Source organism: Ammodytes marinus (genome assembly GCF_949987685.1).
Source record: "Ammodytes marinus genome assembly, chromosome: 1".
Lineage (NCBI taxonomy): Eukaryota > Metazoa > Chordata > Actinopteri > Uranoscopiformes > Ammodytidae > Ammodytes > Ammodytes marinus.
The window spans coordinates 26,960,873-26,978,523 of record NC_137230.1 but is presented as its reverse complement, the minus strand read 5'-3'; the positions used below and the strand labels follow the sequence as shown (position 1 = coordinate 26,978,523).

The following is a 17,651-nucleotide window of genomic DNA, read 5'->3' as shown; positions in this document are numbered from 1 at the left end:
ACAAGGCACACCTTTGATATGAAATTGGTCATTTTTATCTCTGATTACATTTTGTTTCCTATACTTTTGTACTTTTACTTAAGTTTGGATATTAGACAGTCATTTTATTTTAGTTGTGGAATTGCTATTTTCTAACCCAATAAAGGATTTGAGTAATTCATTCACCACTTACCTCTGTGAAATTACAGCACACAGAGGGTGGACAAAGAAAATAATGCAATCCAATACAACAATTACACAACATACAACCTTACATACTACCACAGAGTTGAATTGGCACACCTCAGTGATCTCAACAACAGAAGAATATAGCAAGCTCAATTTAGGCAGTTTGTATTGTAATGCTTTAATAATTCATATACCATTGTGTAACACATGTTTTAACCTGCCAATACAACTGCCAAATGACCTTTTGAAGGACTTTTGAAATACAAAATCTATGAAACAATCAAACGTAAAAGTTTATTACCCGCATTGTAAACTTGAATCTGTCTGCACATGAATATTATGTGATATGATCAAAGGCTTGTGGAGAGATTGTTTCCCCACGAATTGTATGTTGTAGGACAATACAGTAACAAGCTCGCAGTGTGAAACCTAAATGAGATATTTATCATTTTGCAAACCTGTAATTTATTCATGTGACCATTGAAATTGCTTTAAAAAGACTAATTATAATGGCCAACAATATTTTTTGATTGAAACTAAATCAGTAATTGTTTTATTTCCACTGCCATGATCTCTTCCAACAAAAAATAACTGTAAATTAGACCATTGTGCATTTCATTTTTGTCCCTTAGTTAATTTTTCATGTGTAGTCTAATGGAGGCCTTCATGTAGCTTCTATTATAAAGATGAAGGGAAAAGATATTTTGAAAGTTTAATGAACGGAAACTCTTTAAGTATTTGCCTCAGTAGACAGTAACGGCTTATGAGAAAGAAACCAAAGAATTGAATCTGAGTATGAACTTCAAAAGCCTGCAGTTTCCATGTGAATCATCTCACTGTTAGAAAATACACTGCACTTCATGAATATTTATGATAATCGGTTTTCCTTGATCTTTACCCTATGAATCGACACTATAGTATATTTTATCATACTGTAGTATTCCACACTGAACTCGTACTCACAATGAAATAGCACAATTCAGAGTGAAGAAATAAGTACAGCATTTTAAAATCTCCCTGCCCGCTTGTAAGGGTCCACAGACACCAAATCCTGAAGGGGAACTTTAAATTGTGCACATTTACATACTAAATCATATGAAATCAATTGAATATCCTATGCTTTAGATAGCTAATAATTAAAAAAATATTATAAATGTAACCTATAACACAATAAAGTGCTAGAAGTGAAGCACATCTTAAAATTTTCTGAATTCACTTTGTCTAAGAGACCATTTGGTTTCGTCCATCATAATCATATTAATATTTGAGCCTTTGTTGCTTTCTCCAGGGGAAGGTTCATCTATGCAACACTCAGTTGACAGTTGAGTTGCTCTGATGGTATCACAGACTGTAAGTAAAATGGTAAAAATGTAGATACGCATGACAAAACGAAGGAAAGTTTGATGAGCTTTATTACATGTCTTTCCAGATGGTAAAAGATGATCTGACAAAGTTCACCTCTGACACAGTATTGCACCAAGTTCAGCCCAAAGTCATCAAAAGGCAAACATCACTATCTCTTAAAAATAGAGGCAGCAGAGAAAATATGCCATTTGAAATTTTTTTCAGTAGTTAACCTTTTTTCATAAATAGATTTAGTTCATTGTTTTGTCCATCAGTCACACCTTTATGTACAGGTCATTAGGACAACGTACCACAAACCCATCAACCATTTTCTGTTTACAAAACCGGATCAATTAACAAGCCACAAAGCATCTTTTTACCCATTATTGTATTTTACCTTACATTTTTATAATTTATATGGCTTGTTAACTGACCTTCTTTCGTAAAAAAACACATCTATATCATTATCAGTCGCATTATTAAACTCTAAAGAAGAAATGTACAGTCATCACACATCAGGCAGAGGATAGAAATGTATATATACATTACATACAGTCCATACTATACAGGATACTTTAAGATGCACACATAAATACTTAAATACAAACAGGTATGTTCTTTCATTTCCTCCGCTTCTTTTTTGCTGTCCATTTTCAATGGCACACCTTGATACTTAAGTCAAATTGCAGAATATTATGAAACCAACCAACAGGCGAGAAAGCACTTGCTCAAACTGCCAAGGTTAGAATACAGACACCTTTGGCTTTACAGTTAAAGGGAAAAGGAGGGAGTGAGAGAGGTGTAGTGCTTCTGAGCTTATATGAGATGACTATATACACATTTAGAGTTTCAGTGCATAGTTTTCACTCAGCATCACGATTATGTGCAAGATATGAAACTAGGCCGGCAATAAAAAGCAGCAGCCGGTGCGGGAATTTGTGATTTGGATGTAAAGCAAACGCTTACTGACAGACAGGATGTGTGCATGTTTGTTCCCCAGCTCAGGAAGGGAACAAGGTGGCGAGGCAAACATGAGATTTATACAGTAGTGTTAATAAGAATGGATATGGCTTTCTGCACCTTCTTAGGCTTTTATTTAATACGGTTAACATTAAAGTTTAAGTTCTTCCTTCTTGTAGCCCATCAACTCAAGGATTTTTAACAAAACTTACATTTCTTTCCTGGTCGCCCCTCTTAAATAGACTTTGAATTAGGAAAATCAAAAAGGTAAAACTAATACATAAGGAACCCACCTTTATTTTCATGAGGAACAGAGGAAAGAAGGGCTTTAAGGCTTGCTTTACCATTCAACATTTCAGCTAAACTTACTGTGTATAGTCAAACAAAAGAAAATAAACTGACATCAGAGGATTCCGTCTGAAATCCAGCAAAACATCTTTAACTTTTAACCCTTGCTGTTGTTGGTTGAAATAATATCTACTTTACTGGCTGCACTAACAAGAACAGGTGTGACCTGACAAGAATAAAGAGACCTCCAACCTCTGTATATGTGCCACTTAGTGTTTTGCCATGCTTTGCAATGCCAACAGAATGGAGCAATGCTATATAATAGGTATTATAGCTTTCAGTTTTAACCTTAGAAAGTGTGACCTTGCTACAGGGCACCAGTGAGGCACATAAGAACAAGCACGTGTACTGCGAGCAGATAGGCCAGAAACAAGTAACGAGAGCGGGCACGGCTCGTCAACAGCCTGGAGAAGTAGAGGCTCCTCCCTCTGAGCCACCGTCGGCACGACACCATGCCGCCTTTCACCTGGAGGAACAAACGCCAAACAGTTATAAGATGAGGGGTTGATTTGATTTACACAGCTGAGGTGACAATGATTGGGTCCCAGTTATTCTCTCTGGATAAGGAAAGGCTATATGAATGAAACTAAATAAATAAATTAATCCTTAGTTGTTACACAGCGCACCTTTCTTGTTATCAGAGGCTGGTTTGGGTTGAGGCTGAGAGCTTCCCACTCCTCTTCTGTTTCCATCTCAATACTGAAGTCCCTCTGACTGTCTCGGGACAGACTGGAAGCAGCACTGCAAGCCAAAAACATTGTACAAAGTTCTGAACTGTTGAATAAACGTGTGTGTGTGTGTGTGTGTGTGTGTGTGTGTGAATTTGGATCTCACCTCTTTGCTCTGTCCTCAGCCAAACGCAGAGCCTCCTCAATGGTCTCTCTCCTGGCTCTCTCATCTGCCAGATTCTGCTCCACCTCAAGAAGCCTGAACACACACGTAAACGAAAAAAAAGTGTAAGAGAATGTAGAGAAAATCATACAGAACGAAACAGAGATTTTTTAATTTTTTTTAACTCTCTTCACCTTTCTCGGAGCTGACTGGCTTCAGCATTTTCAGCCATCATGGAATTGTTGCTCCTCTCCTGGGGAGCTCCAGGTGCAACCTCAGCATATGCCGACCCCTGGTGGAGGGGCAAAGCATTACAGGTATAGAGAAATGTTACTTTTAGGCTGTTAGATTGTTTTTGTAGGGAAATATCAACAAAATACCCGTAACCAGAGCTGAATTGGTGATTTCACGTAAATCAAAGTTTTAACTTTCAGGGTTTTGTCTGACATATGACATAGTTCAGGTGGAAAAGTTATAGTAAAGCTTCATCGAAAGTCTCTCAAGTGACTCAATAATATTACATAAACAAGTCAATACATGCAGAATTCAGAAGCACTTGTAAATAGACACATGCATTCAAATATATCACTAGACGTTATATAGATGCCGTCATAAATGTCAAAGAAATATGTTTATCTGATCACAAGACATATGTTGATACCTCATGTGAAAAAGGAACCTCAGAAACAGGTTTAGGGTTATATACCTGAGCCTGGCCTTGGGCTTGGCCTTCTAGCCAGTGGCATTGATTTTGGGTGTCCCTCAGGGTTTGGGAAACGGCCCTCAGCTGAGCTGCAACAGCACCTTTCTCCTCCACTGTCTGCTGCAGCTGTATGTTAAGAAGGTAGGTGGGTGTTCAGGGGAGACTTTGTACATTAAAGCATCCATGATGATGCAGCATCTTTTTCATTTGTTTCTTAAAGCTCAAATACATGCTTTTGTCCTTACTTTCCTTACAGAGGTTGTATCTTTTAGAGAAAAAAGCAATAATCAATGGATAAAGGTTTTATGTTTTCAGAGATCGGTATAATCAAACAGCTTGCCTAAACTGCCCACTTCACACAGCAGATTGTGTCTACACAGCAAAGTTTTAGCTTCACATTTAGAAGAATGTTGTATGCACATAGACTGATTCATACCTTAGTGTTGAGTTGCTGGAAGTACTGGTCTCGTTGCTGGATCTCATACATGCAGCGCTGTAGGTGTGTGTGTAGCTGGATTCTCTCTGCCTCTAACCGACTCACCACCTCGTTCATATCACTGTGACCTGCCATAACAACTGCCTCCTGTTGTATGGAAGGAATACTGAAAATGAAAGACTGAACGGAATTTGATTTTTTTCACATTTGGTACTAATGCAAAAAAAGTGTTTTTATATGATAAAAAACTTAACATGTACCACTTATACCTAGCAACGACAAAACAACTCACCAAAATGTCCATTAGCAGTGTAAAACAGCTTTTTTTTTAGGAAGATTAAATCTTGTAAAACACAACTATGATAGAGATCACAGTTTTCAGACAAAGGCAGAAACTGTACATCTATAAAAACGTACCTTGACTGGCACAATGTCCTTCCCCTCTGTGTAAGACCTTCCAAACAGAAACAGACATTAGTACCATAAGCAGAACACATTAAAAACCAAGCCTCATAGGGTAAATATCGAGGAAAACAGTTTCCAAGACATAAAGACAGGAAAATATAAAACCTTCTACATGTTGCCAAGTCATTTGCCACCTTTTTTGTATTTGATGCATGTAAAAACCATTTGAGCCAAGTAGTTTTCGGAATGACAACACATTTAAGTACTGCCTTTTGTCCGCCATATTGTAAACATAAATGTAAATATAATCCATGTAAATATTGTGTACATAGATTAACACATGTGTAACCAGCAAAGTAGAAGGAGGTGCAATAGGTTCAACAACAGACATCAGCCACAAGACGTCAGTGTTCAGGGACACTACACTTCTTTTTAATTGTAAACTATCTGCTTTTACCTCAGATCTGCTTTTTCTTCCTGGTATATGCCGATTTCTTTTTCGGATGGCAGCGTGCAAGTTTGCATCTTCTTCTCCGTTTGCTGTATCTCCTCCATCTTCTGCAATAACATAAAAAAAAAAAGAAATTCATCAGTCCCAAAGAATAAACAATATGTTACAAAAAATATCATCAAAAATGTCACATACAAAATGGGCAGCCCAACAGAAAAACACCAAGCGAGTCAAAGCAATGGTACTGTGGTGGAAAAAGTTGTTTATTTTCTACGACAGTACATACAAAATAAAAAAAAATAAAAAAAAACTTGACCCGACATGCTTTCTACAAATTGAAACACAGCAACGACAGGAAATGCAAGCAACAGCCATATTCAAACCACAGCTGATGACTTGACTTACCAGCCCAGCGTTCTCATTCTGGAGTGCACTGACGCCACTTTCTTTTGACTTTTCCACACTCTTGGGGGTGACAGTCTCTGGACTTGACCCTTGCCTGGACTCTACGACTCTTTTGGCCCCCGTCAACTCATCAATCAGCCTGTCACGATCATTTTGGAGGCTGGCCATGGATCTGGAGAAAGCTGACAGCTGCCTGCTGTACGTGCTATTTTCCAGGACGACCTGCTTCAGCTCCCTTTCCTTCTCTGTCAAAGCCTTCGACAGATCATCCAACAATTTGTTCAGCTCTGTGTGTGCGTCTTTGCTTTCTAAAGCTTTCAACCTATGAACAAGGATGTCCCTCTCTTTGGCAATCATTGCCAAGTCAGAAGTGGTATCCAGCAGATTGCGCTCCACCTTGTTCAAGGCTGCCTGAGTCCTTCTGAGTTCTTCATCATATCCGTTTCTCAGAGTCTTGAAGTCTTCAATGAGCTGGTCTCGGTCATTCTGCAGAGCAGCCATAGCTTTGCACAAGGAATCATTTTGAGCCTTTATTTCTTTGTTCTGAGTTTTGGCCTCTGATAACTGTTGCTCCATTTCAAGTATGTCTTTTGCAAGCTCTGCCACCCTTTGATCTGCCGTCTCCCGCTCACTTCTCATCAGCTCCACCTCACGCTCAAAGGTGTCCAGTTCACTGTTGAATTTGTCCTCAGCTTCTGACAGTTTTTTGTCCGTTTCATTTTCCAACAGCTGCATTTTTCCCTTGAGCTCATCAGTGAAGATTTTCTGAGAAAGAAGATTTTGCTGGAGCTCATTACATTCAGCTGATTTTGCAGCCACAGCTTCCTGCAGATCAGCAATCACTTTGCCTGTATTTGTTGTGGCTCTTTCTGTTTTTAGAGTTAATATATCAGCCTCCTGTGCTGAAACCTGAGCTTTAAGTTTAGAAATCTCTGCTTTTAAAATATTGCTTGCCTCTTCTTCCTTTTGGAGTTCCAACCGACATTCTCTGAGCTGCTTTACAGCTGCAGCCTTTTGGTCTTCAAGGGTTCTGATCACATCCTGCTGCTTCTTCAGCAGAACCTTCACTTGGTTATCCTTCAGGGATAAAACCTGATTTAAGTCCTCTCTGTACCGTACCAGTTGTGCCCTGAGCATGGCGTTTTCTGAATTGAGATCATCCATTTGATGTAACAATTTTCTTATTTCATGTTTAAGGCCTTTGGTGGCAACACCTTCCCCGTCAGTGGAGCCCTCTTTACCCGTAAACAATAACTGACTCTTTGCTTCAAGCAGTCTGTATTCTGACATCAGTCGCTCCCTTTCACTCTGTAAAGAAACCAAAGAGTTTTTGAAAGACTCCATCTGAGCAGCCATCTGCTCCTTTTCCTGGATAGACCGGTTTACTTTAATTTGTAGACTTTTGACCTTGGCTTCAAACCCTCTAAGCTCTTTGTCAGCCTTTTCTCGTTGATAGCGTGACGATGCTAACCTGTCTTCATACACTGCAACCTGGGTGCGATAATTAGCCTGAAGTTGCTCTAGATATCCTGACATCTGTCCATCTCTACAGGACAGTAAGGAAGATATCTCAGAATCTTTGCTCTGGAGGAGCGTTTTCAGTTGCAGAGAAATCCCCTCCTGCTTTTCAAAGTCAGCCTGAACTTGGTCATTAAAAGACTGCAAAAGAAGCAGTTGAGCCTCTGAGTCAACATTCATCTTCTCCACTTGTTGGAGATTAAGCTGAATTTTAGAAATCACATCTTCTTTGTCAGTAAGCTGACGGCTGAGTGCGCTTTTATCTTGTTCCAATCGTTCAATGCGAGCACTGAGTTCCTTTACATGTACAGTCATAAGCTCCGCAGTCTCAGCGAGTTCAGCGTTGCTTGCGCTCAAGACAAACAGCTGCCTTTGCTGTGCGGCGGCAGCAACAGAGTATTCATTGAGTGTCCTTTCCAGCCTCAACTTGGTCATTCGTAGTTCATTCACGTCTTTATCTTTCACTCTCATGTCTTCTAGGAATCGTTTGATCACAAAACCCTGTTCCAGGAGCTGGTTGTCCTTCTCGTGCAACGTCTTCTGGTATAAATCATTCCAAAGTTTGGTGTCCTCTGCACCTTGAGGAGTGGCATCTAGAGCAGACAGCTTTGCCTCATTAGTCTCAGCTGCTCTTTTTAGCATCTTCGTCTGTAGATCTTGAGAGTCCAATTGCTGCCTCAGTTCATTCACTTTTTGAGTTTCTTTTTCTTTTAAGTCTTTGAGGTCATCTATCTGTTGCTGTAACACAAATTGATTCTCCACATAAGAATTTATTTGTTTCTCATGTATGTCTTGAGGGGATTTGTATTTATCTATGATCTGATCCTCTGACTTTTTACTTTCCTGTGATAAGGTCAGAGCCAGCTGGTCTCTTTCAGACTCAACAATCACTATCTTTTCCGTTGCCTGCTGGAGAAGATTCTTGTGGGTACTCAGCTCAGCTTCAATTAGTTTGCTTCTCTCCTCTAAAACAAAAATATTCTCTGACCTTTGGGTCAGTTCTTTCTCCAAGTGTTCAGAGGCGGACTGTGAGGTCTTCAAAGAGCTTTCCAAATCCCAAATAACTTCGTGGTTTTTAATGCAGTTTTGCTGCAGCTGGTTTACCTCCTGGTGCTTTTCTTTGAGTAGCTCTCTCAGTTCTTTCTTCATATTATTGGACCCCTCATTGCCTCTCTGACACGTCTTGAGTTTCTCCTCAAACTCTCGGACTAATTTGAGTTGCTCCACCTCTTTTTCTTGACAAACCTGATTATTCCTCTCTTTACTGGCTGCCAGCTGAGAGGACAGCTGCAGATTTTGGGTTTGCAGAATAGTGACAGACTCAGTCAGTTCATCAATCCTTTCAGTGTTTTTGAGGATAACAGTCTCCAAATATTCATTTTCATTTTTCACTTTGTCCAAAATCTCCTGAACATTTTCGAGCTCTTCCTGCAAAAGAGACTTATCATCCTCCAGAATTCTCACCTTCTCACTTAGGCTGATAGTCTCTTGATTGTGTCTGTTGATAATGTCTTTGAGGTCTTTAATGGCATTGTCTTTCTTTCCTAGATGCATTTCATGATCATTTTGTATCTTCTCAATTCGTTCAGAGAGATTTTGCTTCTCCTTTTGTAAAAGGTTGTTGATTTCCAATTGAGCACCAAGTTCCGCTTGTTGGGCTTCAATTTGGGCAGTCAAGGAGTTATTCAAGCTAAGTGCTTCATCAAATTTAATCTGCATGTTGCTTGTGTATGTTTTTGATTCCAAGTTCTTCTTTTCCAATGAATTGTTGGCTTCATCACCCCTTTCCATCAATTGGTTATTTTCTGCCTGCAATTCAGCGAGCTTCTTTCCGAGATCCTCCGATGACTCTTTTAGTTTGCAAATCTCCGCCTCCAATTGTTGATTTTTATCAGTCAGTTCACACATTGCCATTTTGCGGTTCTCTTCAAGCTCAGTTATCTCTTTTCTAATTTTCTGATTCTCATCCTCCAGGTCTTCAATCTTGTTTCTTTTCTCTTTGGAAAATTTGTGCATCTTCTCTTTAATCCGTCCATTTTCTTCCTCAATCTCCCGAACTTGCTTCTCCAGGATCTCCATCACAGTGTCCTGTTTGTGGAGTTTTCTAAGGGCATCCTGTCTATCTCTTTTGGCACCTTCCAAAAGCTGTCTCATTTTATCCATTTCACTGCTAACATTTTCATAAGCTTGTAACAGAGACTCATATTCTTGTTTCAGCTCAGAGTGCTTTGACTTCCACTTGGACAGCTCGTCTGTTTCAGAGTCCTTAAGAGATTCGAGCTGGCAGGAGAAAGCTTGTTTCTGCTGGGTGATGTTTTCTATGGTCAGTTTCAAACTGTCACAAGCGGCTGATAGACTGCGATTATCATTGAAGATGCCATCTAATTCTGTGCTGAGTTTGTCTTTTTCCTTGTTCAGAGATAAGAAAGAGCTTTCCAGGTCCATATTTTGTTGTTTCAACTTAAGCACTGATGATTCAAGGGCAACATACTCTGCTTCTTTAGCTTCATGTTTGGCGCACAGTTTTTCTACTTCTTCTTTCAGTGTTGCTTTTTCCTTCAATAGTTCTTTCCTAGAAACTAAAGCAGCTTGAAGTTTCTTGGTTAGGAGAGCAATTTTGCTTTGACTGCCCTGATTATTCATTTTGGTGCCATCTTCTTGAGACTTCTGAAGCTCAACTACCTCAACATCTTTCTGTTTCATGCACATTTCAGGCACCTGATGATGTAGCTGCTCATGTACTTTTACAGACTCCTTCAGCTGCTTACTCTGCGTGGTTACCTCATCTCTGAGTTCATCAATTAATCTCAAAGCATTTTCATTTTCCTGCTTTAACAAATCTAAATTAATTTGTTTTTCAGAACAATACAGTTGTGCTTTTTCAAGTTCCTCAGCCAACACCCTGTTCTCCCCAGTGAGCTGTCGCTGTGTTTCCGCTAATGTCTTTTGAAGGCTTAATACTTCAGAGGATTTCTCTGAAACTAAAGCAACTGTTTTCTCAAGTTCCATTTCCAGCTGATTATTTTGTGCCTTGTTTTCTTCCATCAAAAGTTGATTTTTGTTTTCATGTGTGCGCATGTGTTCCTCCAGTGCAGTGTGGGAGATGTTTAGCTGGGTCCCCAAAGAAATGTTTTCATTCAATAAAACCCGTTTCTCCTGTTGGATCTTCAAGTCAGTAACTTTAATTGTCTCCATGTATTCCTCAACTTCTTTAGTTTTCTCTATTACTACAGCATGGGCTTTTTCCAAATCATTCTCTACCATGTGAAGTTTTGATTCCAAATCTTCTGCTCTTCGCTCCATGACTACAAGGGCCTCTTCCTTACCTAACATCTCAAGAGCCATGCTTTCCAATTTGGACTTAACATTTTCCATCTCTGTTTTAAGGTTTATTAGTGAATGGCATTGGCTCTCTTGCTCGGCCAAAGACATCCTCAAATCTTGTAAAGTTGTATCCCTTTCCTCAACGAGCTGTCTTAAAGTGTCCAGTTCATCTATATGAGACAAAGAGGTACTACGGATGTCTTCCAGTTCCCTCACCTTCTCATCAAAGCTTAATTGTATGGCATTTAATTCATTGGTCTGCTGACAGCGTTGTTCCAAGAGAGCCTTGTAGTCGTCTTTCAGTTCAGTGAGTTCTTGAGTAAATTTATTTTCTTTTTCTTGAGCTTTCTTTATTGTCTCTTTGCGTGCCAGCAAGGCAGCCTGGGCCTTTTTCTGAAGCATAGCCTTTTCAAGCTTCATCTGTGCAAGCTCACTTTCTAAATCAAAAGCTTTGGCAGTGGAGGACGATTTGTCATTCAACTCATCTTTAAATATCTTGATTTCATTCTGAAGCGCTTCTGATTTCTCCCGCCAGCTATTTATTTCTCGCTCAAATGCTTCTTCTTTATCAGCAGCATTCAACTGCAGCTGCTCGATAAGTGAGCTTTTCTCAGTCAGTGTTTGCAAAGTTTCTGACAAAAACACTTCTTTCTCATTCAATGTGCCTTGCAAAATGTGTTTTTCTGACAGTAATTGTTCCATGCGAGTTTCACGTTCTGTTCTGTGTTCAAGAATCTCTCCTTCTTTCTCAAGAATTTTCTTTTCAAGAAGAGAAACATTTTGTTCATAGATTTTAGCAGCGGCTTGAGCTTCATTGGTAAATTCTTGTAATTTATCCTGTAAGAGGGAAACCTCAGCTTCTTTGTTTGCACTAATTCCTTTTTCATTTTCATAATGCTCAATTTTTTTCAAGAGGTCTTTTCTTACAAGGAGAGCAGCTTGAAGCTTCTTCTTCATTGCATCTTTTTCTTTAGCTATCTTGGCTAGGTCACCTTTTAGATGGTCCGTTTCTTTAATCAGCTCAAGATTATCTGAATTCTTGGTCTCAATTTCAGTTTGAGAGCATGAAATATGTTCCTCTAACTGCTGAGAAATCTCCTCAAGCCTCTTTATTGAGGATTTATGTTCTTGCTCCAGACTTTCTAGTTGTGCTTTTAGAGATGAGTTTTCATCGTCAAGTTTCATTCTTTCGTTTGAGGCAGATTCCATGACTTGGGCAACAGACGCATCTTTATCCCTTAACTGCTGACTAAGCCCAGCGAGTAATTCCTTCTGCTGGCTTATCTGAATGCTCATAGAGCTGATCTGCTCATCTTTTGCCTGCAAATCACCGTGTAAAGAAGCTTGTCTTACAGTAGCTTCTTTCACCTTCTCTGATTCAACAATGAGCTGAGTCTGTAGATGTTCTACCATCTCTTGCAAAATAGCAACTTGTTGACCCTTCTCATGATTACTGTTCTCTCCGTCATTAAGTGTACGCTGCGTTTTCTGAAGGTGCGCAATGGATATATCCAACTCATTTTTCAAAGCATCTAACTCAGATTGATGACTTTCTTTTAATAATTGTATCATATCCTGTAAAGAGGCCTTTTCATTATTTAAGGCAGTTGACCCCTCAGATGCAGTATGTTGTAAGACAGAGGGATCTACGTCAGCATCATTTGTTATCCCAACAAGCTTTCGTAACTCATGTTCCGCAGCTTTTAGAGCCTGTTGCAAATTACTGTTGTCATTATCCTTTTCCTGCACTGACGCTAACACCTTCTCAAGTTGATTCCTGGATGCTGAAGCCTCCAACTCGTTAGCACTCAGTTGATCAGAACCTTGCCTAATCGCAGAGGAAGCTTCTGCCAGTTTCTGCTGCAAACTGTCTAATTCTTCCTTCAAAGCAATAACTTTAACATTTTTAAATTGCATTTCATTTTCAACACTTTTCAATTGTTCTGCAAGGAGGTTCTTATCTTGTTTTTCACCATCCAGAACTAACAGCCACTCTTTCTCAGAATCCTGCAGAATTTGCTCTATTTTGTGCATGTTTTCTTTTAATCGAGAAAGTTCTTCATCTTTGTCACTAACCTTTGCTTGAAGGCTCTCCTTCTCGACAATCATGTCCTCCATTGTTTTGCCCATGCTGCTGGACTGCTGCTCCATTTGAACCTGCAGCTCCCCCTGTGACGCCAACATTTGATGATGTCTCCTTTCAAGCTCTTCTTTCTCTGCAACCACTTTTCTAACTTCCTCTTGCAATTGTGCATTTTCATTATTGACAGCAGTGAGAAGCTTCTGGTGCTGTTCCTTTTTCAGAATAATCTTCTCATTTAGTTTCTTATTTTGCTCCTCTAGTCTCTGCATTTCTGAAACCAGCTGAGATACGTTTTTGGCCTGGGATGTGTATTGACTGTTAATTGCATGCAGAGCCATTTCTCTCTGCTCAAGGTTTTCTGTCAGTGCATTCATTTGTGCTACAACTTGAAGATGTTGTGATTTGAGTCTTTCTATTTCAACGGTCAGCAGTGACACGCTCACTTGATGAGAAGAAAAAGCTTCATTCTTTTCCTTTAAAAGACAGGAGTTCAGGTCTTCGGTATTCTCAAGTTTTTGATGGTTAGCAGATAACTCATTTCTCAGAGTTTCTACAGTGGTTTTTGCTGTCTGGTGTTCATTGTTCGTATCCTCTAATAACCTCTGAAGGTTGGACAAATCATCAGTCCTTTCTGACAGTTGCTTTCTCACATCTTGCAAATCCTCCAAGTTAGTTGCATATTTTTCTTGTAAGTTGTTAAAGGCACTTTGTGTTTCCGCTGCTGCCTTTTTGAGTTGTTCAGACTCTGTGGACAGTGCCTTAATTTGACTCTGTAGCTGTGACGCCAAATCTGTGCTTTCCATGAACTGAGTTTTAAAGAGCGAAGCCTCACCTGCTCTTCTCTGAATATCCTGAAGAGACTTTGATTGGTCCAAAAGAGTTGCATCTTTTTCTTCCGAGACCTTTCTTAGATTATCCACTTCAGATATCTGTGATTGGAGGCTGTTGTTCAGCTTTTCGACAGATTCTTGAAGGTGTGAAAAATTTTCTTTCAAGCTCTCACACTCTGCCTCTTTGGCTTGTAGAGTTGAATTGAGACTATCAATAGTAGCTGAAGAATGACCTTGAAATTCAAGACTTGACCGTTCTTTTTTCTCCAAAATATTTTTCAATACGGATGATTCTGAAGTAAGAACATCAACTTGCCCTCTCAGTTGACAGTTAGAATCTTCGAACTCTGAAAGCTTTGAACTTAAAGTGAGATTTTCATTTTCTTTCTGTTTCAGCTGCTCCTCCTGCTCAACAATCCTACTGTTGATTTGATGGATCAAATTCTCCTGCTGTCTCAGGGAGTCCTCATTCCCTTGCATGGTCAAATTAAGTTTATCCTTCTCTGAGATTGCAGTTTTGAGATCTTTTTGCGCTTTTGCCAGATTTTTCACTGCTTTCTGATATTCTGATTTTAATTTTGTATACTGCTCATTCAATGCTTGAATATTATCTTTAAAATCAATAATCTCTCTTTTTCTCTGGTCTTCTTTCTGTGTAAGCTGAGAATTCTCTGCAGTGAGTTTCTGCATAACAGTCTTCAGGTTGGCTATTTCAACCTCCATCTCTGCAGTATTCTCATTCATGGTACCAAGCTGACTGCTAAGAGAAATCACTGATTCATTTCGTTTATTCAGCTCATCTTTGTGGTTCTGAAATTCATGCGTTACTTCTTTTAAAGTCTGTTCTTTTTCCTCTATATGCTGTTTTACCTGCAAGTACTCTTGCCTGAGAGACTGTAGTTCCCCCTGCATCTGTGATATAAGGTCTTTCTTTAGCATCACTTCATTCTGATAAGCACTGCATTCCTCTGCTTTTTGTTTCAACATTGTGTCTTTCTCCATTAGCCCTGACTTGAGGACATACCCTTGTTCCTGAAGCATAGATATAGTGTCCTGAAGTTGCAGCAGTTGGTTCTGCTGAGCTTCTAACTGGGAACTCTGTTCCAACCCTGATTGTTCTTTCCCATTCAGGGATATTTTAAGTTGACTTACTTGATTTTCTAAGCCATCAACTTGACCCTGAAGACATTGAAGTTGTTCGTCTCTCTCGGTTAACGTTTTAGACAGATGAACACATTCATTTGTTTTCTCAAGCAAACCTGCAGAGTTTGACATTTTGCTTTCCTTCAGGACCGTTTTTAATTCTTCTGCTGCAATAATGAGCCCCTCATTTTTCTTTAACAGTCCGTCAATCATTTTAATTTTTTCTGAGATTTGAATTTCAAGCCCAGAATGTTGTTCTTGGAGTGAGCTCCTCTCAGTTTTTAGTTCAGAAACAGATAGTATGTTCTGGGATAACTCCTCTTGTAGTTTCTGATTAGCTTCTGTTAAGCTGCTAATATTCCTGCTAAAACTGGAGTTCTGTTCAAGAGTGGCTTTAAGCCTTCCATCAAGGTCAGATACAACCTGTGTTTGCTGAGCGAGTTCCTTTCCCCTGGATTCACAAGTAGCAAAAAGTTGGTGGTTTTCCTCAGTCAGTGTCTGGATGTGGTTGTTTAAGCTAGCCAACTCTGTTTTCCTCAGTTTTGCTTCAGACTCGAGCTTTTTGGCATTCTCTTCAATAAAACTGATTTTGTCACTTAGAGAATTAACAGTCTTATTTGTATCATTCAATTCGTCTCTGTGTTTTTGACACTGTTGTGTCACATTCTTCAACATTTCTTCTCTCTTTTCAATTTGCTGGCGAAGTTGTGAGCGTTCTTTATCGAGTGAATCGGCTTCCGCTTGTAACTTGGATACAATATTTTTCTGGTTTGTAATTTCTTTCTGCAAACTCTGGTACCCCTCCTGCTTCTCTGTCAATATTGTATCCTTCTCCAATAACCCAGATTTAAGACTGCGTTCCTGTTCTTGAAGCAGAGACAGTGTGTCCTGAAGTTGGGTTTGCTGGTATTGTTGGGCCTCCTTTTGGGCTAGAAGATCATTCACAGTCTGCTCTTTTTCTGCCATGTCACGCTGGAGCTGGTCTACCTTAGAAGTCAAGCATTGCACTTGCTCGAACAGCTGTGTCATCTTCTCCTCCCTCTCCCTGAGTAACTCGTTGAGATTACTACATTCCTTTGTCTTTTCCAGAAGAATCTCTGAGTTTGAGTGTGTGCTTTGCTCAATAACTCTTTTCAACTCATTAGTACGAACACTTAATTCCTCTTTATCTTTTTGTAGCCCTTCAATTATTGTGTTACTTTGCAATTTCTGTGTTTCCAATATGGATATTCTGGCTTGCAAGGAATCCTTTTCAACAGTAACTTCTGTTATCGATTTAACTCTTTCAGTTACCTCCATTTCAAGTCTCTGGTTCTCTTTTGAAAGGGAATGCACTTGAGTTTCAAGACTGTGATTAAGTTCAAGAGCAGATGTAATCTTGTTGCTGAGTTGATTTGCATTCTGATTTTGTAGCTCAAGCTCCTGAGTCTGCCCTGAAAGTTTTTCTTGCAGCTGTTTTTTCTCAGTCTTAAGACTTTTTAATAGGTTCTTTAGTTTGGAAATATTTTCAGATTTGCTTTTAATTTCATTGCTCAATTTCTCATTTTCTGAATCCCGTGCTTGCAATTCAGTGTTGAATTTCTTTCTCTCGTCCTCCACCTGCTTATCAGATGACATTAGTTGCTTTTCCAGTGATGCTACGGTTTCCAGTTTCTCTTGAATCTCCTTTTTGACGCTTTCTTCACTTTGTACTTGCTTCTCTAATTGTTTGGATAAAGTCTGCATTTCACTATTGTATTTTCCCACCTGAGCCAGAAGTTTGTTCTGCTCTTCTTTTAAGGATTTTAATTCGTTTTCATGTATTTGTTCTTTTTCATTAAGGTGACGCTGTAGCTGCTCAGTGCTTGTATTTTTATCCTTGAGTTGCAAAATGACTCCTTCTGACTCCTGTAGCTTTTGCGTGGATAAAGTGAGCTGTTCCTTTAGTGAAGCAATGTGTGATTCACATTCAGAAAGATGATTACGATGGCTCATAACATGTTTCTGGTTTTTCCCTCGAAGGTCCAGAATAGTTTTCTTGTCTTCTTCAGCCTGTGTTATCAGTTGTTCTACCTCAGCCACTTTAGACTCTCTCTCCTCTTTGGCTTTGACCAACTCCATCTCAGTATCTTTGAGGTTCCCAACCAGCTCTGTGATCTTGCTATCCAGGGTTTTCTGGTCGCAATTCTGTGATTCTCTTAAAATCATGGCTTCCCGCTCTGCCTTACTCAGTGCCTTTTCTACAAGAAGCAGATTCTCTTCTTTGAGTTTAATCTCCTGCGTCAGCACTGTGACCTGTTCTGCGTACTCGGCCATGTTCCCAGAGAGGGTTGATATCTCCTTGTCCTTTTCCAGAAGGATATCTTTAAGACTATCAATTTCCCGTTCACAGCTTTGAAGGTCATGAATGAGCTGGGCTCGTTCTTCCAAGTAGGACATATTTAGTTTATCCAGCTCCTCGTTTGTCTGATCAAGGTCAGCTTGTAAGGTTTCGATGGTGACTTCCTGCTTTTGTGTCTGAAATTGAAAAGAAATAGAACAATGATGAAGCTCTAAGTGAGACAGGAGAGGTTTAAATAACCCCTGCAAAGCCATATAAGTTAACCACATATCACATTTTCATTATGGTAGTGCCAAGGAGTATCAATAAATTAACAGCAATACATCTATACAATAAATGCAATAGGCAATGCAATACATCTATTAAAATAAAGGGTGCTGAC

General features: G+C 39.4%; 1 protein-coding gene across 3 annotated transcripts in view; it reads right to left on the bottom strand.

Moving 5' to 3' along the window:
- Window positions 1–1,574: 1,574 nt before the first annotated feature.
- The window catches only part of LOC307255303 (uncharacterized protein), a 34,685-nt gene continuing 18,608 nt past the window's right edge, over window positions 1,575–17,651 (bottom strand). For 2 of the 3 annotated variants that reach the window (XM_080033984.1, XM_080033985.1), the window contains exons 21-29: window positions 6,052–17,445; window positions 5,653–5,753; window positions 5,208–5,244; window positions 4,791–4,937; window positions 4,358–4,480; window positions 3,846–3,943; window positions 3,655–3,747; window positions 3,447–3,561; window positions 1,575–3,286 (exon numbers count right to left, since the gene is read on the bottom strand). In XM_080033984.1, coding sequence (XP_079890110.1) covers window positions 3,128–3,286; window positions 3,447–3,561; window positions 3,655–3,747; window positions 3,846–3,943; window positions 4,358–4,480; window positions 4,791–4,937; window positions 5,208–5,244; window positions 5,653–5,753; window positions 6,052–17,445 — 12,267 coding nt within the window. In that variant the 3' untranslated portion in view covers window positions 1,575–3,127. The remainder of the gene's footprint in view (window positions 3,287–3,446; window positions 3,562–3,654; window positions 3,748–3,845; window positions 3,944–4,357; window positions 4,481–4,790; window positions 4,938–5,207; window positions 5,245–5,652; window positions 5,754–6,051; window positions 17,446–17,651) is intronic. The other variant, XM_080033986.1, reaches the window with a different exon arrangement.